Below are 24352 nucleotides of genomic sequence, written 5' to 3' on the forward strand. Positions count from 1 at the left end.
ACTCAAAGGCACCCCAAACAAACATTTCATACGTACCTGTGAGAAAATGCCTTCCACAAACCCCCTGATAGAGGTTTGGATCCTAGTTTGTCGTTTTACGAGTGGCTACCACCCTTTTACGATTAGGACATATTTTTACTCATTATGGAGTAAAAAGTACGAATATGTATAGGGGGGAGTAAAACATTCGTCATAAAATGAATACGCAAGAAAAGACACTTGATTCCAGTAACGATTTTTTTGTAATTCGTTACTCCTCACCACTGAGTACCAGTCAAAACCCAAGTCATACGCGTCAGTACCGTACAGTCGGCTTTGGGTGGGTTGATTTGTATTACAGACCTGGAGTCAGTTTTAGTTCATGTTTACGACGGTTAAATTTGGAACACAGACCGATCCCAGATCAGTTTGAGGTTCCCCGCTGCCTCGTCGTTTACAAACAAAGGGCGCGCAAATCTCCGTACTGTTGCGCGAGGCTGACGCACAGGCACCTGCTGCGGCACTCCGGTTGGCTGTCCCGCTCGTCGAGTCGCGCTTTAGCCCCGCCCCTTGCCTATCATCATTGGTCAGCGGCGTCATCGCTTTGACGCCATTCGTCATCGCTTCCGTGTCGTGCCAGTCAAGGGGCGGACGGCTCTCGCCGAGTCGTCAGGGTGGCTTCACGGAGCCCTTTGTAGCTTCCCATTGGCGTGTGTCCTGGACTGGGCCCGAACTTTTGCCTCTGATTGGTGTTCGGACAGGAAGCGCAGCTGTGAGGGTGAAGCCTTATGCTTTGCCCTCATCCCTCTCTCTCTAGCTCTCTCTCTCCGTCTACTTTATTCCCAAGCAGGACGTGAGTGTGTGTGGTGAATGTGCGGCTTGAACGGTGCGATGATAAAAGACGCCTCTGCGGTAGGCTACACACCTATCCGAGAGCCAAATAGCCAAGAAACATCCTGAGGACGGTCCTCCGTTTACATTTAACCGTTTGGAGCGCACGCTGACGGTAAGAGCTTTGAACCGGAGTCTAATTCAAGTTTTTTTATTTGTTTAAAGGAGCCGGTGTGAGAGCATTGAACGCCTCATATTTGTGCCTTGTAGCCGGCTAACGCTAGTTGAGGTGGCGTAAGAATGAACGTTGGTGGTGAGGCGTTCATGGGGCTTTTTACCTTTGTTAAAACAAAGACGTACCTCGAAATGGCTTTTTACAAAGGGAAAGCCACCGACTGACAATGACCATTTCATTACGCACTGCGACCGTTGCTATTAACGCTTCATAACCAGAGAAAAGGGGTGTAAAAATGTCATGGACAGTATTATTCCACCGCTGTGTGTCATTTTGGCTTGTACATGTCAGTTGGAAAAAGGGCCGTGGTCCTTGGTCATCCTTGCAATCGATCACCGAGGTGTGGTTTTGAGTGGGGGGGGGGGCATTTCAAGGGTCCCCCCCCCACCAACACCGCAGAGGTGTGCTGTCTGTCTGTCTGCCTGCATGACATTAAAATAATGATACCTTCATTACAACCCTTCCCTTGGTGGTAAAATGCCTCCTCATACGCCTTCAATCTGAGAAGAGAAAGGCGTGTCCGGCTCCAATCCCTTACCAATTAAAATTTAATTTAATTCCGTTCTCTCTGTCACTCCATCTCGATCTATCCAGGACCAACCAATTCAATAGCCTAGGCTTCTGTAGCCCGGAAGGTTGCATGTGTGAAATGTAAGCGCAAAATATGAAGTGAATTGCTTCCAAAAGTGCTTCTCGAAAAAGTACTAAAGACAATTCGCTTTTTAAACTGTGGTTACTTCCTTTCCACACCTAGTTTTCTTTTTTCTTCTCTTTTGACTCAGCTTCTTGTTCTTAATCTTCCGTCTTTCCACTCTTAAAGTGGAATTCGAACCCAGAACCGAGAACTGTGAGGCAGATGTGGAAAATATGCAACCATCTCACTGTTGTCCTTATTTCTTACACTGTCCATTATTGATTTTTTTAATCAATCAATCTGGAAAAAAAGCAAACCAAAATCACTCCACAGTGTGTGACCCCAGTTTAGGTTGTTGTCGTTGGGCTGCAGCGTTCAGGAGGTTGCTATGGAGGGAAGCTGTTTGCTTCTCTATACGTGTGTGTCCCTGTCACTGTGCAATTGTGTGTGTGTGCGTGTGTGTGTAGGAACAGGACTAACAAGAAGGAATTGTGGACAAATGAGTCCACATCTCCCACGCTTGCCCGGCTCACAAGACATTCATGACAACTTTATGGAAATGGTCGCATTCCGTCACATGATTTTCACATTGTTGAGGACTCCTGATGAAAAATGATTTGTTGGAAACCTACCATGGCAATAAAAAGGAGTAAACCAGGAATTTACAAAACTAACTGCGGAGGGGATCTATATTTTATATTTGACGAGAATCCAGACTCAAACAACCCGATTACCTGCAAGCACTCCCCTCTGTTTTCACTTAATTTCCATAAATTCTCATGGCAAGAGTCCAATTTCTAATACTTGTAATATTCCTCAACAGTTATTAGATTGTACCTAATATTGTGGCCAATGAGCAGAGTTTGGCGTTTTCCACCCAAGTATCTTTTTTGAAAAAGAACATTACAAAACACACATCAGACTTCTCCTTTACAAACCAACCCTAAGATATTTCATCGCCACTGTCAGACTGGCTGACTGGGCGGTGTTGGCGCTATTGTGTATTCCACACCCTTTCTTATTGTAACAGGTATGGTTGTGGCAGGGTAACAAACTCTCTGCCCTGTCATCAACAAACATTGCAGGAAAAAAAAAAACGAAGCTTGAGTACAACGCACGGCAGGAATCAAGCCTGATGACATACCTGCCATGGCTCGGAGACACTTAATAGTTTGCATACACACACACGCACACACTTTAGGGCGGTTCCATAGTCTGCCTTTCTAATCTGCACGCTCGGCTAATCAGCGAAATGTATGCATTCTTGGAGTCGCTTGCTAAATAAAATGTCGGACTTTGTGCACATAAGAGAAGTAGCTCATTGGAACCCGACAGGAGTCTGCGGGCGTCATTTGAAAGTCTCATGATTGTACACAAAGCATGTCATCATAGAAAATGAACAAAGTAACTTAATTATCATAGGAGTGTTCGTTTTTTGCATAATCAGCCAACTAACTTAGTCATTTAAAATCTCGTGGCACTCCATGAAGTGGAACTAGCAAAAGAGTCAGATTATTCTTTAAGGCAGATTTTATCATACATTTTTTTTTAACTCTATCAGAGACGTGTTTTATTGTCTTTGAAGAATCAAGACATTCAATCCCAGCGTCATAATTTTATGTCTTTTACGTTTGGGAGGATAAAGATGAGTCTGAAATGCCATAGACAGGCTAACAAAACTAATGTAATGTGAAATGTAAAAGCTTTTCTAAATTTGGAGACGCATTGACAGCTTCACAATCGATGTTTGCAGATTTTTTGTCCACGTTAAGAGCACATTACTACATAAGAAAAAGGTAAACTCCCGAAAACAAAAAAAAAAGTTTCTCTCTGTTGTATAGTCAAACAAATTGTAAAAGTCAGAGTAAAACAGTTGAATGTTCATACTGTCATTCATCTCTTTATTGTTGCAAGTGTTAAAGGACCACGTATATGTACATTTGTAATTGTCCGATTCATCGGTTCTCACAATTTTATCCTGCCCAATATCAGACTCCACATCGCCCTCTAAAAATCCTTATCGGTCTGGCCCAAATAAAACTTGAATTCACGAGGCGCGCCGTTAACCAAGCGTTGACTGATCATTACGGGTCGTCCGAACAGTGCGGCAGCCGACCCGTATGAGGCGTTATCAATCCTTGTGGCTTCGTTGGGAAGTTTTCGAGTGACTCGTTCTCACGGAACGACTACGTTGTCAGAACTCATCTCGAGTCCTCCCGTCGTACTTCGCCACTCGTTTCACGCTCGTCACTTTGCGCCGTCGCCTCATCTTTCACAAAATAACCGAGCAGAGCGAGCCTGCTCGTAAAAGAAATGATGAAGTCCCATTTTTTTTATTTGCTTTACAGCCTTGCGTCTCTGCTGTGCAACTTTTCCACTTTCTGACTTTGCGTCCCTCCTCCTCCTCCTCCTCCTCTTCTTCTTACTCCTTCCTCCTCAGCTGTCATATCAGTTCACTCCGCCTTTCCCGCATCCCTGTCTTCCCCTTGATTTGTTCTGTCTTCCAATTAGGGCATCACTGGTCCGCGCTCAAATCGCATGTGGCCTGGATGCTTCTTGCCCGCTACAACTGCTCTCTTTGGCTACACGGTTCAACTGACACACTTCCCCCAATTTTCTTTTTTTTTTTTTAATGGAAAAAATGGCCTAAATCAGTCCCAATTCAAATTTACTAAATTAATTCTCCTCTTAATACACAATTCTGAAAATCATCACATGACAAAAACAACAAAAAGAAATGCTACAAAATTAAGCAATTACACTGTCAGAAGTAAACTAATACAATAAAATGAAAAAAATATTAGAAATCAGCTCATTTGCATAAATGCTTCTCATAATGTTAAGCCCATTGGGCTGCTATTGTAATTATTCCTACTTATTTATTTTTTTTAATCTCACCTATCCTCTTTACAGTGTCAGCAGTATCATGGCCAGGCCATTAGGGGGCGGCGTGAACGATGTCACCCGCTTCCTCACATCGGGGGTGGTTCCTGGTTCCCCCACCGCTAAGTCGCCCATGTTCTCCGCCGCCGGCCAGGCCGACTGGGCGGCCAAACGTCTGGTGTGGGTGCCGTCAGAGAAACATGGCTTTGAGGTGAGTGTCTGTGATTGTAAAAAAAAAAAGCCCTTTTTAAAAAAATCTTTATTATATCCAAAGTACGGCTGGTTGATTAATCGATCCAATCAAATGAGCCGATTTAAAATTTCTCAATAGCTTCTATACTGCAAAGCACATCCCCCTGAAGCGCACTGCTTAAACTACAATGGCGGTGAACAAAGAAGCACTGGTGTATCAGTTTTGTCACGCATTTGGAATCGGTTTGAGTTTGCAATGTCAGACGATAAGCAAAAAAAAAAGAAGAAATCTGCTGCAAGTCTGTTCAAAGGCTGTTGCAACCAAAGGGTGTAGCGTGACCAGCTTACTCAACATTTGAAATGAAGACATGCAGCAGACTGGGAGTAATGTTGCTGTCAGCCAATTGTCCCCATATTGAGAGAAAAAAGGCTCCGATACTACAACATCAATGTCAGTTTACCAGACATAATTTCAGGATTGGGACATTGTCAGCATTGTACAAATATACTGTCGCACATTGTTAGAGGACGGCAAATGATGTGCTGATAAATTTAAAAAAGTATCTGTGCTTCGTATCGAGGCATACTCAAATGTAAGTACTTGTAATCATGCTTGGTGTGAAAAAAATAAATCCCCTGCAGTTTCTGTTGCGAGTGCGTAAGCTCAAAATCTTGAGGTATAAAACAGATACTATCAGCGGGATCATTTTCACATGGTTTTATGAAAAAAAAAATGCGCCCTGTAAAAGGCAACGGCGCAGTCAAGCGCTCCGCACATTGTCAAAAACTCAAAGCCCATTCATACAGTGAAAAAGCAATTTAAGTGATTTATTGATCCACTCCAGTGGCGGAAGCAGCTTGAAATACACTTCCCAAGGCTGAGTAAGAGAGCGAAAAAATTGCTTTTCATCCCAATTACAAAAATGGCGCATCTTCATCCAGTGGACAGAGGATGCAGTTTTGTGGTAATTTATTGGTGTTAAAATGATCGAATATGAAAAAAATCATCCTCTTTTTGAGGAAACATTTTTTATTTTCACATTATCTGCATTCTGGAATTAAAAATCGATTCTATTTTTGAAGTTAATGCTGGAAAGCGCCGTGTTCTTGGTGTTAGCAGAAATGAAATAGATCTCAATATGGGGATGACAAAAAAAAATCATCCAAAAAGCACAACTTGATTTGAATATCATTTGCCTTTTTTTCCCTTTAAGGAAAAAAAACATTAAAAATCAGGAATAGAATGGTTTAAAAAAAAAAAAGTAAAAAATCTTGAGAATTTCCTTTAAGGCCACATCGACAGTCCTATGTCCAACAAACGAGGTGATTTTCGGCGAGCCACAATCCTGTAAACGACCACGATAATGTTCACGCTCTCATGAAGTGTACACCTTTAGGGTAGGGCGTGTCCCACAAGTGAGACCGAAGCGCAAAGCACCTGTTGTCACTTGAACAACTATCTGCTCACGCACGTGTCCTCCCTCCCAAGACGAGTGGCATTACAAGGCTTTCGCCGAGAATCTCAATTAGTCCCACTTTGCGTAAATTGCCGCAACGTCGCAATTGGCGCTTTCCGCGGGGACGCCACTCCAATTTGACGTCGCCCCATCTTTTTTTTTTCTGCCAAACTCGTTTCATTGTAAACTTACGACAAGAACAATGCTCTCCCTTCACATTCCCCCGTCGGCACAGACGCTGACTTCATGATACAGTCACGACGAGAATGGCTCTGATGGACAAACACGCTTGCGCATTTTTTAGTCCACTTTCATATTCTTTGCATGAACTTCCGAGGCGTGACTAATGTACGACGTGACAAGAGAGGCTTTTGTTTCTCTTCTCTGTCACATCCTTGACTACAATTTACACCAAATATGCATTTTGATGAAGCAGTAATCGAGCTTGGAAAAGTGAGGCATACTTTGATGTAGGATGTCTGGATGATGCAAATTGCCCAAGATGGCTCCCTTTTGAGAAACTAAACCAAGAGATGACAGCCGAAGGTCGAGAACGTAAATGGGGGGGGGGGGGGAGTTGGGCGACTTGTCATAAGAATGACGCGGTAGTGATGTGAAAATGCGTTCTAAAATTACCGACTCGAGAGGCACAGTGAAACAGTTTAAAAGAATGAGTGGCGTTCCAAAAATGTTGTTGTAGTATCACAAGAATGCCGCAAAATTACAGGAAAGATTTTAACTTGACGAGAATAAAGTCATGTTCTGACAAAAATGTTAGCTGGTTACTGCAATGATGTTGGAATGTGGTGAGAATTATGTTTCGAGGAAAGCTTTTTTTTTTAACTGTTACAAGAAAGTGGAGTCGGAATTTGGGGGGCAAAAGTCACAAGGAACAAGTATCATGTGAAGAGAAAACGTTGCAACGTCACAAGAAAAAAGTCGTGATTTGCAAGATTCAGATAGATTCCGATAATTTTAGGGGAAAAAAATTGTCGTATAAGGAAAAGTTAAGTGCAATTAGATGGGAAAAAAAATGTTGCAACCAAAAAAGTCAGATTGTTATTGGAAAATTTTTATGCGACACAAATGTAATGTTATGAATCTATATTATTAATATATTCCAAATAAAGCCTAAATTCTATAATAATCATGTTCCGAGTCTTTTATTGTGTTCTCAGTATTTGCTAAGAAAGTTACAACTTCCCCCTGCGCCCCCACAACTCAACTCAAAAACTCTCACTTTTTGTGAGTGTGGCGCTCGCGCTAATAACATGATATAAAAAACCCACTCATAGTTTTGCCACGTTCTTAAATCAACACCACTTTCACTTCCGTGTGTGTCAGGTGTCTGGAATTCTCTCAATGTTAGCGTTAGCATGCTGAGTCATTCCGTCAGGGCTGCCCATTCCGGCTTCCGGCAGTTTTTCTGTCACGCTGCAGTTCCGTCACCGTGGCAACACACCTATGACACACACAGCATAGCCAATCAAAATGTTTCTTTTGCTATGTCGCGGTTCTTTCAGTTTTTTTCTCTTATCTGTTTTTATGGTTTAAACTTTTACAATGCATTATTAATGTGCATATTCCCGATTTGCTAGTTGCAAATTCAGCTACTATGTTGCCATGAATGAAGGAGCTTCTATTATAGAGGAGAGCGCCCTCTCTGAAGGGTGTGCATTGCTGCCATCTTGTGGCAACTATGAGCAAGTAGAAACATTTTAAGGGGTTGTCAGTTCCTCATGGATTTTTGCTATTCATGGCAGGGCACAGTCGGGAATCCTTGTATACGTTATACTTTCATGCCCGACAAGTCGGAAAGGAGAGCCAGGCAATGAGCAAACACATACAGAAGCTGATGTTGACCGCAGCTCACCCCCAGGCGCTCACACGTCAAAACAAAGGCACTGCCTCTTGAAGTCACATGCATGTACAAAACGTTAGAATAAATCCAGTATTTTCTTAATATTTTAAGCTTGCAATTTTCTTTTTTTGTTCAAATATATTTGCGCTTTTAGTTAAGTGTGTTAAGTGTGCTATAATAAATTTTTTCTTTGTTTGTTTTTTTAATTTAAATCATGGACAATTGAATTTTTCCCTACTGTAGGTGGATCTGGAACATGTCTGGAAGGGGGATTGTAAATTTTGAAAATATACAATTTGCATGAAATCTGGTTGTTTTAGTCAGGGTGAAGGGTTTTTTCCCCCCCTGGCAACTGTGCATTTAAGTTACAAATTAAACGCAAACCTAATTCGCATAGAAAGTCTTTCCAAAAATCTCGGGTCAGATGACGCCCAGATGATTCAGTTGGAAAACTTTTTTTTAAAAAAAGGCTGTTCGATACATCTGTTCTGAAGTGGGTGACCTTGTCTTAAAGGAACATTCGAAACTAACCATTGGTCTCCCTCTGGACAGTCGGCCAGCATCAAGGAGGAGCGCGGCGATGAGGTGGAGGTGGAGTTGAGCGACAGCCAGAGGCTGCTGACGCTGTCCCGGGAGGAGGTGCAGCGGATGAACCCGCCGCGCTTCAGTAAAGTGGAGGACATGGCCGACCTCACCTGCCTCAACGAAGCCTCGGTGCTGCACAACCTGAGGGAGAGATACTACTCAGGCTTGATCTATGTGAGCGCACCAGACACACTTCTTATTAATTAACCGTTTTCATTGCATGTTTGAATGTTGGGGAAATTAAAATTTGGTCATTTAGGAACCCCCAAAAAATGTTGAGAAACAGCTTTAAATTTTAAAATAACAAGTAAAGCTTTTTGATTCTGAACTTTGGAAGATCTAATACTGGGAATGTTCAAATGTCAAAACTAGAATCTAGAAATAAGTTTAACTCATTTAATCCCAGAAATGTTCACTTAGAGGAAACCCCTCAATTCCCGCGTTTTTCTGGATTTTGTATATAAAAACGCCAAAAAATAAAAAAGGCAAAGACGTATAAATACGTCTTAGGGAGGCGGGGACTACATATTTTAAAACGTATATGTATGCCTTATGGATTGTATGCATTAAGTGACGCGGGATGCGCATCGTACAAACTTGTTAATGCCATCAATCCCTGCCTGCTATGTCAAATATTGAACAGCGCAAGACATTGCGATGATCCCCCGCTATATAGAATGTGCAGCCAAACACCATCAAGGCAATTAAGTTTCGCTGCCAAAGTGCATAAACGGAATGAATGACGGCCGGGGTAGTCCCAGTGCAGCTGTCAAGCTAAAAATATCTCGATCAATCCTGCTGAAGCTTCCGCAGTCTCAAGTGATCGATTGAGTGCCTTAATGAAAGATGCCAGGCCCATGTGGGTGCTACATTCCAATCGAAGTAATCGTGTAATTGCGAATGCCGCTGACCTGACTTTTCTTATGTCGCCATAAATAGTTCTGCTGCTCTTGTACCGCGGTTATTGCTATAGAAAAACAAATATATCTTTCGGTTATTAAGTCTCTAGTATCGGCATCAATTGCTCTAAGGGAAAAAGTATCACTCTTTACTAAAAACGTTTTAATCTGCAAACCGCTTGACAGAATAAAGTCATAGTGGCATTTTAGTAAAAAATGTTTACATGAAGATGTCATTTTATGAGAATAAAATAATGTCAATATTTTTTGTGAGGGGGGGAATTTTTTTTATATGAAAATGCTACTGTTCAATGAGAATAAGAGTGCATGTTTTGAGAAAAAAAATATAAAGCTATGAGAAAAAAGGGTGTTTTTTTAGCCATATACTTGCTGAATGTGGGAAAGGAGAGCCAGAGTTGCTGCTTATTGAACGCCAGGAGAACAGTAAAATAGAAACATGATCAGATTAGAGATGTACAATTAAAAAAATATATAATAATTATCGCAATTTAAAGAAAAATAAATTCTTATCGCAATTTTAAAAATATCTTATCGCAATTTTTTTCAAGTATTCTGTATTAAGATAAACAATATCCCAATGCATGAACATTTTGGTTTTATAATTTTTTTTTTTCTTCCCAGCCTTACATTTTACTATATCGCAACGATCGCAAGTCATTGTTCCGTCCCAACTCAAGAGCGCCAGCACACACGACCTGCTGCGAGCCACAGCTCACAGCCAAACACTCACACAAAGCCTTCTTCTGTTTTTGCAGACATATTCCGGGCTCTTCTGCGTGGTGGTGAACCCCTACAAGAACCTGCCCATCTACACCGAGTCCATCGTGGAGATGTACCGGGGCAAAAAGCGCCACGAGATGCCGCCGCACATTTACGCCATATCTGAGGCGGCCTATCGGAGCATGCTGCAAGGTACTTAGCGCCGCTATCTTTGACCTCTCCGACAGCGGAGCAATGCCCAAGCATCTGCTATCAGCTCAGCTCCACTGGAATGCGTCGCTAAATCGCGCGTGTGATCTTTGGTCGCGTAGCCACGCCGTGGGCGTCGTTCCAAGGTGTGTTATTCCTGCCACTTATCGCTGCTATCAAAAGTGGATCGAAATTAGTTGAGATTGTATTTTTCTTGAAAGAAAGCGCCAAGGAGTGGCATTTTTTAGCGCCACGCTGGGCGCATTATTATTCAGTGCTGGTTATCAAAACTCATTCCCTCCCATTGACGGATATAGACGTCAAAAAGTACATGAATGAGTTAAGGGCGGAAATTTATACTGTAGGAATGACAGTCATTTATTGAGGTTACTTCGGGTAGGCTGTAAAGAATTAATGGCATTTCTCCCAGGTAAACTGAATGTATGTTTTGGTTTTTATACTCGTCAAGCCTACCATACTGTAAAATATTTGTCGTTTGTTACTTCCCAACGCTGGCAAAAAAAGAGCTTTTCAAAGCAGGTGGATTGAGCAATACCTCTGCCCCAGGGTGTCCTCCTGAGATAACAGGACGGGGCAGATCAAATTCTGGGTCTATGTGTTAGCCACCACCCTCAGGCTTTTGGCTGCAGGCGTGTTACTGCGGCGACAGAACCAGTAGGACCAGTATGAATTCTTCCATGCTTGAACACATGAGAAAGGCACTAAGAAGCGATTACAAGTCGCCCGGCTTCCAAAAAAAAAATGTCCAGCCGGGAACCAGGAGCTCTTTTGTGGTTCTGATTAGGCATGCAGAGGGTAGAACGCATCGTGACGGAAGTTAACGTCACGACAATCGTCTATCACTCATGAGGTGAGAAGCCAAGAGGAGTCGCCAGTTGGGCGCGCGGTCCACAACCAGCTGATTTTGATTTAGAGTGGCACCTTGACATAATCCGTCGTGGCCGTCAATCCTTTCCAGCCACCCACCATTTGTTGCTACCGTTCATTAAATGGATAAATTGGTCGATAGAACAAGATTAAGGCGCTGTATTGATTAAAAACAAAACAAAAAAAGCTAACGTAAAGATATCAAATGAGTTTCATAAGATGTCATTAGGGTGCGTACTGTAATATTTGTGTGATGGATGTGTGCCGTATAAGGGCGTGGAGTCATTTGCAGTCGGGTTGGTGGTTAGTCAGCATGTGAGCGTTGTGCACCCGTACACTAAATATTAAATAATAATACAGTCAGAAATAACTCGGGGGGGGGGGGGATTGACCATAATACGCATCACATTGGCGATGTATCGCTGCACTTGACAAGCACGTACTTTGACACCGTCACGTTCTGCACATTCAGAAGAAGGGCGCATTCTCTGTCAGCTTTTGATTTATGACTCGCTGTGATGTCACTCTTTTAACAATGTTTTGTGTGTGTGTGTGTGTGTCTTTACATAGACCGAGAGGATCAGTCAATCCTGTGCACGTGAGTAGCCTATAGCTGCTGAATTTTGTTTCGCCTTGCGGGAATTGTCAAGTGTGCATTCATGGAAGGCATTTGTGTCATGTGAGGTTTAAACTGGGATTGGCTTTACTGACTTGCAATCGAGCCAAAGCACACATTTTATATTAGACAACAACAAAAACAATTGACTCAAATATTGTTTTTAGTCCCCCACTCTGTTTTGTTTTACATAAAGCTATCAATGTTTTTGCATTTACATTTTCAATATGTAAATTTAAATTGAGCCTGATTTTAAACGCATTCCCACCTTTCTGCTTGCATGCATTCTTCCATTTTCTGTCCCACTTGGCTGCCAGGTGATATTAAAAATGGAGAAAAATAATTAATAATTAAGAGTCATCCCAGTCCAATTACGGGATTGGAATTCGGCGCCAATCACATAATTCTCAGATGACGGATATGGCCTGTAAATAGGCAGATTTTTTTTCTTTTATTTTTTATTTATTTTTTTAATAATTGTTGAAGGTTGCAAAGGGACAAAATAATCCCGAGGTACAAATAGACCAGACAAAACTGGATTTTTTTACATTTTATTTCCCATCACGCAATATAATAATTCAGTTTTTTGGGTTTTTTTTGGGTGAATTTATTAGCCTGTTACAATGACCTTCAAGTCTTAAATTTGGCTTCCTTAAACCTTCAGACATCCCATTCTTGTTTCAATAGCACTGTGCTGTCCAATTTGGGGTTGCAATGTGTTTCAAGATGATCTGTACTAATTTTGGATGTCGTGTTTCAGGGGCGAGTCGGGCGCAGGCAAAACCGAAAACACAAAGAAAGTCATTCAGTATCTGGCTCATGTCGCTTCCTCTCACAAGGGTGCTGCTCCCAACAGGAGCAAAGAGGCTTTACAGGTACGCTGCAATTTTGTGCACTCTTTCACTTTTCATGAAGACTTCAAGGCTAGAAAAAAAAAAGTGCTGTCTCATGCTACGCTTGGTGATAATGCTTACCACTGCGTTTCTTTCTTTGAAATATGAGGACGCGCAATTCACTCTTCAGCATTCTTGTTCCCTCTCTGGCATGATTTGAAAGTGACACTTTGGGTTACATCTCTCTCTCTCTCTATCTATCTCTCTCTCTCTCAGTGTGACTCACTTACTTATTCCCTCTTTAAATTTTTTACCTGCGTCTTCCTTCCTGCTCCCCTCTCCCTCTACTGTCTTTCCCCTGCTGCATGCTCAGATGGATGGCTCTCGCTCCTTAACTAGGGGCACCACTTTGGTGAACAAGGTGAGTGGCCTCCTTCCCGCTGTCCAGCCCTGTTCGTTTTTACGACTTTCTTCTAACCAGCTGCCTGCGACAATTCCAACTAAGCCACAATGACTCATGCCTTGTTGTGTTTGCACGTAACAGCCTTTGCTTTTAATTTCATATAATTTCTCTTGTCTTATTTGTCTTTTTTTTTTTTGTCCCATTCCTTTCTCCCATCCATGTGTTCACCTGATAACCCTCATCACTCCACTTTTCTCCACACTTCCTCAGATTATGCAATATGTGAGTATGCACAAACTTTGGGGGGGGTTACATGGGAAAGAATTAAGAAACAAGTTATTTGATTGGATTGCTCTGTGTATGCCTGTACAAATGTCATTAACTGTTGACTTCAAGCAGTGCTTCTCAATTATTTGATGTTACGCCCCGCGTCGCAAGAAGAAAACAATTCGCGTCCCCACTCCCACGCCAACTATAAATTTTTCATTTTCGTTGCAAAACAAACCGACCCTGTAGAGTTCTTACTCGCTGTGCACAATGGCCAAGAAGAGCACCACTGCCAACTAGTGGAGTGGAGGTGCAGTTACACTTTATTATAGTATGGTGGAAAAAAACATGTTTCCCAGTCACACGCCCCTCCCTCAGCATCGTAGCCCCCCCCTTCTCCAGGGGGTGGGGGGGGGGCTGCCCCACTATTTGAGCAGCACTGACTTAAAGGTATGTGTCTGAGAGTGGCGTTAAGCTTGTTTCCATTGTTGAGTGCCTTGTGAGGCACATGACACAAGCAGTTGCTCTTCAGCTTGCTTCCTAATCGGCTGTCGCTGCACAACCGTGGCTCTACGAGTAGCATGTCGTTTTCAATTAGTGCGCTGTTTTGCTTCACTGATAACTTGGAGTTGTCCTACGAGAATCTAATAATGAGGACAAGGGAAATACGAATGCATGGATCTTAAAATGGATTTCAAACAAATGCTTCGAATGGCTCATTACGATTTTCGGTCATAACCATTTTTGCGAGCAAAATCATGGTGGAAAAACACTCTTAACGCACCTCGTACCAGGTCAGTGATAAACGTGTTTTTACTCTCTTTGATATTGAGAGAGGTGCTCAGATTGGGTCAGAATGTGAGAATTTGTGTACCAAGTTTAAGTAAATTGAAAATCTCCGCCAAGGTGGCTTTTATACTCCCCTCACAAAGTGGGCAAACATGGCCGCATGGCCGCATGGCTGATGGCTCCTTGATCAGCTTTCTTACGCGCCGACTCGAGCTGATTGCCTGCGCACGATCGCTGGCTGCCGCACTGGTACTGCAAAACAGCCGCAGTAAAGCACCGCAGCAGGCTCGAGCGAGCCAGTATGTGCCGAAGCTGCCCCCCGCTTTCCCCACAACAGTGGTTCTCAACTCGTTGCCTCATGAAAGGCCATTGTTCTGACATGTGCGGAGAACCATTGTTGTGTGTGGGTGTGTGCGCGCGTGTGTGTGTGTGTGTGCGCGCAGTGGCTATTTTGGGCCTTCCTTTTGTGTTTGTGTCACTGCACTTGAAAGATGACCCCATAGATATTTTTAAATCATCAGATCCATTGTTTCCACAAAAAAAAAAAAGATTACTATAAAAATATTTCACAGTTGTATTGTGTGTGACGTTAAATAGATTGGTGTGTGTGTGCGCGTGTGTGTGCGCGTGCGTGTGCGTATGTTTAGGGCGAGCTGGAGAGACAGTTGCTGCAAGCCAACCCCATACTGGAGGCCTTCGGCAATGCGAAAACTACCAAGAATGACAATTCCTCAAGATTTGTGAGAGCTTTTTTTTTGTTTTTTTATTTTTTATTTGGTTCTGATGTATCCCATCATTGGAGTTTTTTTTCTATTAAAATACATCATCTCTTTCCTCAGGGTAAATTTATCCGCATTAATTTTGATGTGGCGGGGTACATTGTTGGTGCCAACATTGAGACCTGTATCCTTCTCATGACTGACATTTCAATTTGTTTTAATGGCGGAGGGGGGGGGGGGTGATTTGACATACAAGTAACACTCATAAGTCAAGGCAGAGGCCTGCTTTCATCTCAGCCTCTTTTTGTGTTGAAGAAGCTATTGTGGTCGCGCCTTCCTTCTTCCTTCCCTGCTTACACGATTATCAGCGTGTGAACATCCTTGACTCGTAAACTCAAGACCTCCTGGAAAAGTCCCGGGCGACCCGTCAGGCCAAAGATGAGCGGACGTTCCACATCTTTTACCAGATGTTGCATGGAGCTTCTGAGGCAACGAAATGTGAGGATAAGTTATCATCTACTGCTATCGTACTGTAATTGTACACATAAAAGAGATGATGAACTCTGTGGCTGGTCGTACAATTTGATAACTGGAGGCTTCAGATTTATCGTAATCCATCTTTTAATACCACCACTATCACATTGCTATTATAGAAACCATTAATAGTCAACAGAACCCCCAGTAGTTCACAGTCACTATTTATCTAGTACAGGGGTGGGCAAACTTTCTGATTGGCGGGCCACAATGGGTTCTAAAATTTGACAGAGGTAACCTCACCTCATTGGAGAAAAAAAATACTAATATTATATTATATTATAATATCTAATTTTTAATGAAAATGAAAAAAAGCATTACAACAAAATCTGTGTTTGACACACCAAAGTATTTAGAAAATAAAATATTAAATTATTCATTTAATTTTTTTTCCAGTTTGGCGGGCCGGATTAAAACGTTTAATGGACCGCATGTGGCCCCCGGGCCGTAGTTTGCCCACACCTGATTTAGTAACCTGGCAAAAGCACACAAAAATGAATCAAATATTTCATACTGAACAGAGATGGACAAATTTGGAATCAAATCTTGACAATTTGTTTGGTAGACTTCGATCAGTGCTTCTGATTCACCACGGCTTGAACTTTGTCGTCTGGTTTAATTTTCCCCCCATAGCGGACCTGCTCTTGGGAACTGCCGACGAGTACCGCTTTCTCAGTGGGGGTACCATTGTAGTTCCCGGTCAGAGTGATGCCGAGAACTTCACGCAGACGATGGACTCCATGGCCATAATGGGCTTCAACCCCGAGGAGCTGATGTGTAAGTTGTTGAGGTTAATGCGCGTCATTTCTTTTGGATGCCCCGTGAGACCCTACGTCAACGTTTGCGTCATCCCTCTCAGCCATGCTGAAGGTGATCTCCGCCGTGCTCCAGTTTGGCAATATTTCCTTCACAAAGGAGAAGAACCACGATCAGGCGTCCATGCCCGACAACACGGCGGCTCAGAAACTCTGCCACTTGCTGGGCATCAACGTTCTGGAGTTCACCCGAGCCATCCTCACGCCGAGGATCAAAGTGGGTCGGGAGTACGTCCAGAAGGCCCAAACGAAAGAACAGGTAATGATCGTTCGTGAGGAAAGCCAAACATGGACGGGGTGGATAGTCACGTGAAATTCTGATTGTAATAGTAGTGTAGTAAATGGCGCCGGTTTCGCGTGAGGCCCAGCCGTTCATGTCATGTCTGTTTTTCTTTCCAGGCTGACTTTGCCGTGGAGGCCCTGGCCAAGGCAACGTACGAGCGCCTGTTCAGGTGGTTGGTGCACAGAATCAACAGAGCTCTGGACCGCAGACAGAGGCAGGGAGCCTCCTTCATCGGCATCCTGGACATCGCCGGATTTGAGATTTTCCTGGTGCGTCCTGTACTTCAACTTTTCCAGTTCAGGAAAAACAGTTGACTTCTTTACATTCGCTTACATTCTGTTTTTATACGGGATTGTTTTTCTTTCTTAATAACACATGTTAAAAAAAAAAAAAGTGCTTCTTGGTGTGCTGGAATGGATTAATGGCATTTTACTTAATTTCCAAGGGGAGAATTTATTTGATATTCAGAAATAGCTGAATTTTTGTGATAACCATATTTTCTTGACTATAAGGCGCTACTTTTTTCCTCAATTTTGAACCATGCGGCTAATACAGCAGTGCGGCTTTTCTGTGGATTTTTCTTTCACCGGTAGGGGGCGCTCTATAGTTCAGAAAATACGCTAAATATTTTTTTTTCTCTTGGGTCTGTTCTGTTTTAATTAGCAAAGTTGTTCCCGTGTTAAAAGGCAACACATTTTTTTCAACAAAAAAAATTCCCCCAAAAAGTGTTGTTGCGGCTTATATACATGTATAGTCCGGAAAGTCATTCGTGTCAGTGAGTCATTCCACAAAGTCAGCCTAAAACCGAATTGTGAGAAATCTTTGTAAACTGCACTTCTGTCAAAAAGAGTTTCTTAATCTCAATGTTCATCATCTCCTCTGCAGCTGAACTCCTTTGAGCAGCTGTGCATCAACTACACCAACGAGAAGCTGCAGCAGCTCTTCAACCACACCATGTTCATCCTGGAGCAGGAGGAGTACCAGCGAGAAGGCATCGAGTGGAACTTCATCGACTTTGGCCTCGACTTGCAGCCGTGCATCGATCTCATTGAAAGACCAGTATGTTCGCCTTGCATTTAAGCCCCTCCCCCCGACCCCCGCAGACGCACAACCATTTGTATACAAGCCATTTAAAAAGTCTAGTTTGCCTAACGTGTGCCGGTCTTGTCGTGACTAGGCCCAGCCGCCAGGTGTTCTGGCCCTGTTGGACGAAGAGTGCTGGTTCCCTCGAGCTACCGATCAGTCATTCGTGGAAAAGCTGACCAGCCAGCAAGGCGGCCATCCCAAATTCTTCAAATCTAAGCAGCCGCGCGGCGAGGCCGACTTTTCCATCATCCACTACGCTGGCAAGGTGTCCCATCAACGTCAAAAGAAGGAAACGGTCGACAGTCCGATATGGTCTCTGACTGTTTTTTTTTTCCCTCCTGGTTTCCGCGCCATCAGGTTGACTACAAGGCCAATGACTGGTTGGTAAAGAATATGGACCCCCTGAACGACAACGTGGCGTCCCTCCTCCACCAGTCGTCCGACCATTTTGTCTCTGAGTTGTGGAAGGAGGGTGAGACTTCTCATGCATTCAACTTGTGTTAATGAGCAATAACTAAATTTGTCCTCAAAGCCCTCAAATATACACAACGAAGCTCTACTAACTTCCTATTTTCTCTTTTTTTTTTTGGTTGTTTTATATCTTGCATCATGCTTTCTTCCTCCACCTTGTCTGCTGTGTTAACTCAATCTTTCCTGATTCTTTATCGTCCCTCTTTGCTTTTCCCCCGCATCCCACCTCAGATATTCAAACTCTACCTCGTGTCTACTTCTTTGACTCCTATACCACACTGCAGGCAAATGGCTCCGACAGTAGGTTCCTCTGCACCACCGTGTGTGTCCTGCATGAAACCCCTCCCTCCTACTCAGATTGTGTTGTTTTCTGTTCGAACCATGTCTCTTGGTTATGTCAATACAGTGAACTCCCGTTTATTGCGGGAACACGTTTTTCCCCACACATGACACTTATAAAATGATTAAAATGCAGTATTTCTTGTCAGACGTCAAGATAAGTCAAGACTATGTTGTCACTCGTGATGGGTAAATGAAGCTTCAAATCTGCTTCATGAACCAGTTGCAGTATTTTTTGACTCTTGTAGATGGCACTCGCACTCTCTGTTCAACATTGGGCTGAAAGAACACTGACTTGGCATTTTTTTAAACCCTTTATTTAAACCAACAGTGCCATCTAGAGGACACAAATATAACTGGTTCATGAAGCAAATTTGAAGCTTCATTTTTCCATGCATTGCTTTCCAAGTAAGTGGAAATACTTCACAGTTTTTCACTCCGAGTTGAAATTTACTGTTGATACAGCAAATGTATTTCGTTGTGGTTGCTCCTGCAACGCTCCACGTAAAAAATCCATTAAAACAAGGCTCGCTTGAATAATTTCCTATAAAGCGCTGGGTTCACTGTATCACTTTTTTTTTCTGTATTAGTGCTGCTTTCAGTAGATGTGTCTGTAATTGATCATTATTAGTGACGCAACTCGGCTGCGGCTTAGTAGTGATGTGTGACGTGCGAAGGTTAGCAGCATGCTCATCGTTGTAGATGCCGAAGCAACATTCGGGATCACGCCTCACGACGTCAAGTTGGAGTTGAATTCTTCTCCGTGTGATCCTGAATGAACTCAAGAGATGCAAAATATTGGCTTGCTAACAAACATAATTCTAATGACATTGCCCCACAAGATGATAAGCATCCTTTTCAGTTTTATCACATTTACAAATGATTGTGGCTGTAAAGCAATATTTTGCATCTCTGAGTTTTCAAATACAGCATACCGTATTTCCTCAAATATAAGCTCCAGCGTTTAGCTGATCATTAATGTGGGAAATGTCTTAACGCTTTGTGTCCAGTGGACCGCATCATCGGTCTGGATCAGGTGTCGTCATCAAATGAGAACAGCGGGCAGGTCGCGTTCGGCGCATCGGGCCTGAAGACCAAGAAGGGAATGTTCAGGACGGTGGGCCAGCTGTACAAAGAGTCGCTTGCCAAACTGATGGCTACGCTGAGGAACACCAATCCCAACTTCTTGCGCTGCATCATTCCCAACCACGAGAAGAGGGTAAGACGAGACTGGAATGTTCAGAACTAGCACGGGGGGAAGAAATTTGAATTTTATCATTAAGACGCATACATTAATGAAAATATTAAAATTGTATTTAAAAAAAAAACAGACTGTGTTAATACTTAAGAGTACATTAATGTAAATGTCTAATATAATATATCATGTATTTATTATCACAGAGTCATGAAAATCATACAATTGTCTGGAGACTATTTTTTATTCGTGATGATTAAACTAATCTTATAATTAAAAAAAGATTAGCATGTATTCATGAATTCATACGTTAATGAAAATCATGTAAAAAGAACTTTCTAAAACATGTCATTATAATTCATATAGTAATCTCACAATGCGAAAAGAAAAGGCAGAATCTTACCATGAGTCATAATTTAGTACACTGAATTGAATGAATGAAAATCTTACAATGCTTAAAAATGGCCAAATTTAGTCCTGATGATTGATACATTAATTAAACAAGCTTCCAATGCTAAAATCAGTGCGATAATCTTCCTTGGCTCTTCGAAGATTTAATGTAATCCTTAAAAAGTCCCCCGTTAGATTTGACCAAAAGAAAAACCTTTATTTATATGAATATTTTATACTATTTTTATTTATCAATAAGAATGACACTTCAGCCTTAAAAACTTCAAGAAAATTCTCCAAATGATTCCTCTGCTCTCGCAACCTTTTTTTTTTTTTTTAAGGCCGGCAAGCTGGCACCGCATTTAGTTTTGGACCAGCTACGTTGCAACGGTGTCCTGGAGGGGATCCGTATCTGCCGGCAAGGCTTCCCTAACCGCATCCCTTTCCAGGAGTTCAGACAGAGGCGAGTGTGGTCATATGAGCTGTGTTTGTATTTGTACTTGTCTCTCATCCACATGTGGCCCCACTAACTGAAATGTATCTTGCAGATATGAGATTCTGACTCCGAATGCTATTCCTCGCACCTTCATGGACGGAAAACAGGCGTCAGAACTCATGGTGAGTCCTTGATTTTTTTTTTTTCCACCGGCGGTGTTGATCAATCACAGACGTCATACGTACTGATTGTTTGATCCATATGGACCAGTAAATTTCAGACTCCAAATGCCGATTTGAATCTCTTGGTGTCATTGCTCAGATCAAAGCTTTGGAGCTGGATCCCAACCTGTTCCGGGTGGGCCAAAGCAAAGTGTTCTTCAGAGCCGGCGTGCTGGCTCACTTGGAGGAGGAGCGAGATTTAAAAATCACAGACACCATCATTCGCTTCCAGAGTGCGGCCAGAGGCTACCTTGCACGCAAGTAAGGAAAAACTTGGAAGTTTTCAACCAGGGGTTGTTCAGACATGGCCACATGGTAGTTGTGGTCGCTCTCAGAGAGGATGCTTGTAATGGCCAAGCCACATACAGTGCAGAAGAAAAATAAGAGGCTGGAACAGTTTGAACAGTCTAACTCAGGGGTGGGCAAACTTTTTGATTGGTGGGCCACATTGAGTTCTAAAATTTGACAGAGGGGCCGGACCAGAAGCAGATGGATGGAATTTTTTTTGTAACCTCACCTCATCGGATGAAAAAAAAAAACATTTCATTTTAAAGTGAACAAAAGCATTACAATAAAATATGTCTTTGTCACACGTCAATATTTAGAAAATAAAACATGAACATGGTTTATTCATTTAATTTTTTTTTCAAGTTCAGATTAAAACGTTTAACGGGCCGCATGTGGCCCCCGGGCCGTAGTTTGCCCACTAAATTTGTCCTAAAACCACAAGTGATTGCATTAGTTATGTCATTGACTCCATCTGGAAAAAAAAAACCAAAATAACGTGGCTTGTCTGCTCGCCAGAAGCTGAGCTGCACTGTGTTTGTTCACAGACTAGGTGCAAGTCAATCCGTAATATGTTCTATGTGAGAAGAAAAATATTTGCCCATAGCATTGTATAAAATAGAGGGCTGGAGTCTTGAGTAAAAAAACTACTTTTAGAGTTTTCCCCACAGGGACCCATTAGCACAATCTGACCCAACGAACACTTTGATCTTTCTCCAAAGCGCTTAAAGCCACGCAAATATTTAAACTCACCTGCAATCTTTACCAGTGACGTGGGAAGTGGAACATCCTCGACAGGAATTTGGCGAGCGGCCTGTGGAATGCTGCGAATGGCATGAATAATGGGGCACGCGGGCTAATTAGGAACTGGAAATGTCGGTTCATTCACTTTGCCAGTCGTCTGCAAGAATGCGCAATGGAGCGCGTCACTGTTTGAACTCTACATTTCTTCTAATACGAATACAATCAAACAGCACGATGGCCTCACAGTGCAGAGGTCGTGGGTTCCGGCCTTCCTGTGTGTAGTTTGCATGTTCTCCCCGTGCCTGTGTGGGTTTTCTCCGGGTACTCCGGTTTCCTCCCACATTCCAAAAACAATCCTAGCACCCGACCAAAAATGCCAAACTGCCCAACGTTGTCTTGCCCTCCTCTCAGAGCCTTCATGAAGAAACAGCAGCAGCTGAGCGCTCTGAGGGTGATGCAGAGGAACTGCCATGCTTATCTCATCCTCAAGAACTGGCAGTGGTGGCGACTTTTCACCAAGGTGCGATTTACTATTAGTGTAATTGCTTTTAAACTTTGTTTTAAGAAATTTTGACCAACTGCCTAGTATTGATTGATACTGGAACAATGAAAAAAAAAAAAAAACGCCTTATTTGAATATTTTTCTTTGCTTGTTTTATGGTTTAGTATTTTTCACACGCATTTTCTGTATTTATGACATAATTTATTGCTTTAGTAGCAACAGATTACGGCGCACTCTGACTTGCATACAAGTGTGGTTTACTTTGCTGCCGTCAGAAAAACCAAACAACTTGTAAACTAGTCACATCATTTTTACTTATTGACACTGTCACAGATTTTCAGTGACCAATCAAAATTACATTTTGTAAAAGTTTTAGTCAGCTTTGGGCAAAACATGACCTTTGCTGCGTTCTTGCCAGGTGAAACCGCTGCTGCAGGTGACCCGTCAGGATGAGGAAATTCAGATCCGAGAATCAGAGTTGCTTAAAGCCAAGGAAAGACTAGTTCGAGTGGAGCAGGACTTCACCGACCTGGACAAGAAACACATCGTGGTGAGCAAACGTCGACTTGGTTGCTCTGTTGATCGCAGCCTTCTCCCCAAAAATGTCACTCACTCACTCACTCCCCCCGCTCCTCTTCATCTGTTAGCTGATGGAGGAAAAGGCGGTGCTGGCCGACCAGCTGCAGGCCGAGGCGGAGCTGTTTGCAGAGGCCGAGGAGATGCGGTCCAGGCTGGCCAGTCGCAAGCAGGAGCTGGAGGACGTGCTCACTGAGCTGGAGAGTCGCTTGGAGGAAGAGGAGGAGAGAGGCGCGCAGATGAGCAACGAGAAGAAGAAAATGCAGCAGAATATTCAGGTATGATTAATAAAAAAAAATTTTAAATGAAGTTCTAGCAGCCTATGAAAAATGCTTTCACCCCCCCAAAAATAAGTTTCAAATAATTTTTTTAATTTTTATTATTATTTTTATTAATATAATAATTATTATTATTATAGTCTGCGTATATTTCACATTTTCTCCTATTTGGAGTGGGTTTACAACAATAAAACGGGCCTTCATTCCTTCTTTCTCCTTCTAGGACCTTGAAGAGCAACTAGAAGAGGAAGAAAGTGCCAGACAGCGCCTCTTACTAGAAAAGGTCTCCCTTGAGACCAAAGTTAAAAGTATGGAGAATGACCTCCTGAGTACCGCCGAGCAGAGAGATCGCCTCGGCAAGGTTGGTGTCGCACGAAAAGCCGTCTTGTCCGTTAGCATAGTTTTACCCACGCTGTCATTGGTGTGGCGTCGAGCAGGAGAAGAAGCAGCTGGAGGAACGCCTGAGCGAGGTGACCAACCACCTCACCGAGGAGGAGGAGAAGAGCAAAAGTCTGAACAAGCTCAAGAACAAACAAGAGGCCGTCATCGCTGACCTGGAAGGTGAAAATACGACAAATGTCATTTTGATCATTTGCATGTGGACATTTTGCAATGACCTGATTACCGTATTTTCCGGACTATAAGCCCCACCGGGCCTTACGACATGTACAGAACGATTTTGTACTGTGAATACACATAAAGGTACATAAACAGATTGTTAAAACTTCCTTTTAACATGGCAACAACTTTGCTAATTAAAACAGAACAGACCCAAGAGAAGAAAAAAAAAATCTAAATTTATTTAATGTATTTTCTGAACTATAGCGCCCCTACTGGTGAAAGAAAAAAATGTAATTAATTATCTATCATTCTATTTCTATCTCCACCTATCTACGTAGCCATCAGTTCATCTATATATGTCTGAATCTCCATTTTTTTTCCTGTATGCTGCTATCTGCGTATGTGATGTTCAGATCGTCTCAAGCGCGAGGAGCAGGGGCGCATGGAGCAGGAAAAGTGGAAGAGGCGGATGGAGACCGAGGCAATCGAGGCGCAAGAGCAGCTGTCTGACATGGGCCTCGTCTCTGGCGAGCTGAAGGGCAACCTTTCCCAGAAGGAAAAAGATATAACCGCCCTGCAGAGCCGGTGCGAAACCGTCCAAACATGGCAATGAATAAACAAAAAGGCCACAGGAT

At 42.7% G+C, this 24352-nt stretch overlaps 1 protein-coding gene across 7 annotated transcripts in view; it reads left to right on the plus strand.

The window, feature by feature from the left end:
* The first annotated feature begins 817 nt into the window (after window positions 1-817).
* The window catches only part of myh14 (myosin, heavy chain 14, non-muscle), a 29513-nt gene continuing 5978 nt past the window's right edge, over window positions 818-24352 (plus strand). For 3 of the 7 annotated variants that reach the window (XM_088305828.1, XM_088305829.1, XM_088305834.1), the window contains exons 1-27: window positions 818-985; window positions 4593-4773; window positions 8625-8831; window positions 10333-10489; window positions 11945-11972; window positions 12751-12865; window positions 13197-13244; window positions 14930-15022; window positions 15122-15185; window positions 15401-15499; window positions 16169-16312; window positions 16395-16609; window positions 16750-16902; window positions 17519-17692; window positions 17811-17984; window positions 18077-18191; window positions 18422-18490; window positions 19540-19748; window positions 20456-20577; window positions 20663-20732; window positions 20872-21032; window positions 22212-22320; window positions 22721-22852; window positions 22950-23156; window positions 23380-23517; window positions 23594-23717; window positions 24131-24302. In XM_088305828.1, coding sequence (XP_088161954.1) covers window positions 4606-4773; window positions 8625-8831; window positions 10333-10489; window positions 11945-11972; window positions 12751-12865; window positions 13197-13244; window positions 14930-15022; window positions 15122-15185; window positions 15401-15499; window positions 16169-16312; window positions 16395-16609; window positions 16750-16902; window positions 17519-17692; window positions 17811-17984; window positions 18077-18191; window positions 18422-18490; window positions 19540-19748; window positions 20456-20577; window positions 20663-20732; window positions 20872-21032; window positions 22212-22320; window positions 22721-22852; window positions 22950-23156; window positions 23380-23517; window positions 23594-23717; window positions 24131-24302 — 3467 coding nt within the window. In that variant the 5' untranslated portion in view covers window positions 818-985; window positions 4593-4605. Of the gene's footprint in view, window positions 986-4592; window positions 4774-8624; window positions 8832-10332; window positions 10490-11944; window positions 11973-12750; window positions 12866-13196; window positions 13245-13496; window positions 13509-14929; window positions 15023-15121; window positions 15186-15400; window positions 15500-16168; window positions 16313-16394; window positions 16610-16749; window positions 16903-17518; window positions 17693-17810; window positions 17985-18076; window positions 18192-18421; window positions 18491-19539; window positions 19749-20455; window positions 20578-20662; window positions 20733-20871; window positions 21033-22211; window positions 22321-22720; window positions 22853-22949; window positions 23157-23379; window positions 23518-23593; window positions 23718-24130; window positions 24303-24352 lie in introns of all 7 variants that reach the window. The other 4 variants (XM_088305830.1, XM_088305832.1, XM_088305831.1 and 1 more) reach the window with 4 other exon arrangements.

This window comes from Idiotropiscis lumnitzeri, chromosome 10 (assembly GCF_059441095.1).
Source record: "Idiotropiscis lumnitzeri isolate Australia: NSW breed Sydney's pygmy pipehorse chromosome 10, RoL_Ilum_1.0, whole genome shotgun sequence".
In the NCBI taxonomy this organism is placed as follows: Eukaryota; Metazoa; Chordata; class Actinopteri; order Syngnathiformes; family Syngnathidae; genus Idiotropiscis; species Idiotropiscis lumnitzeri.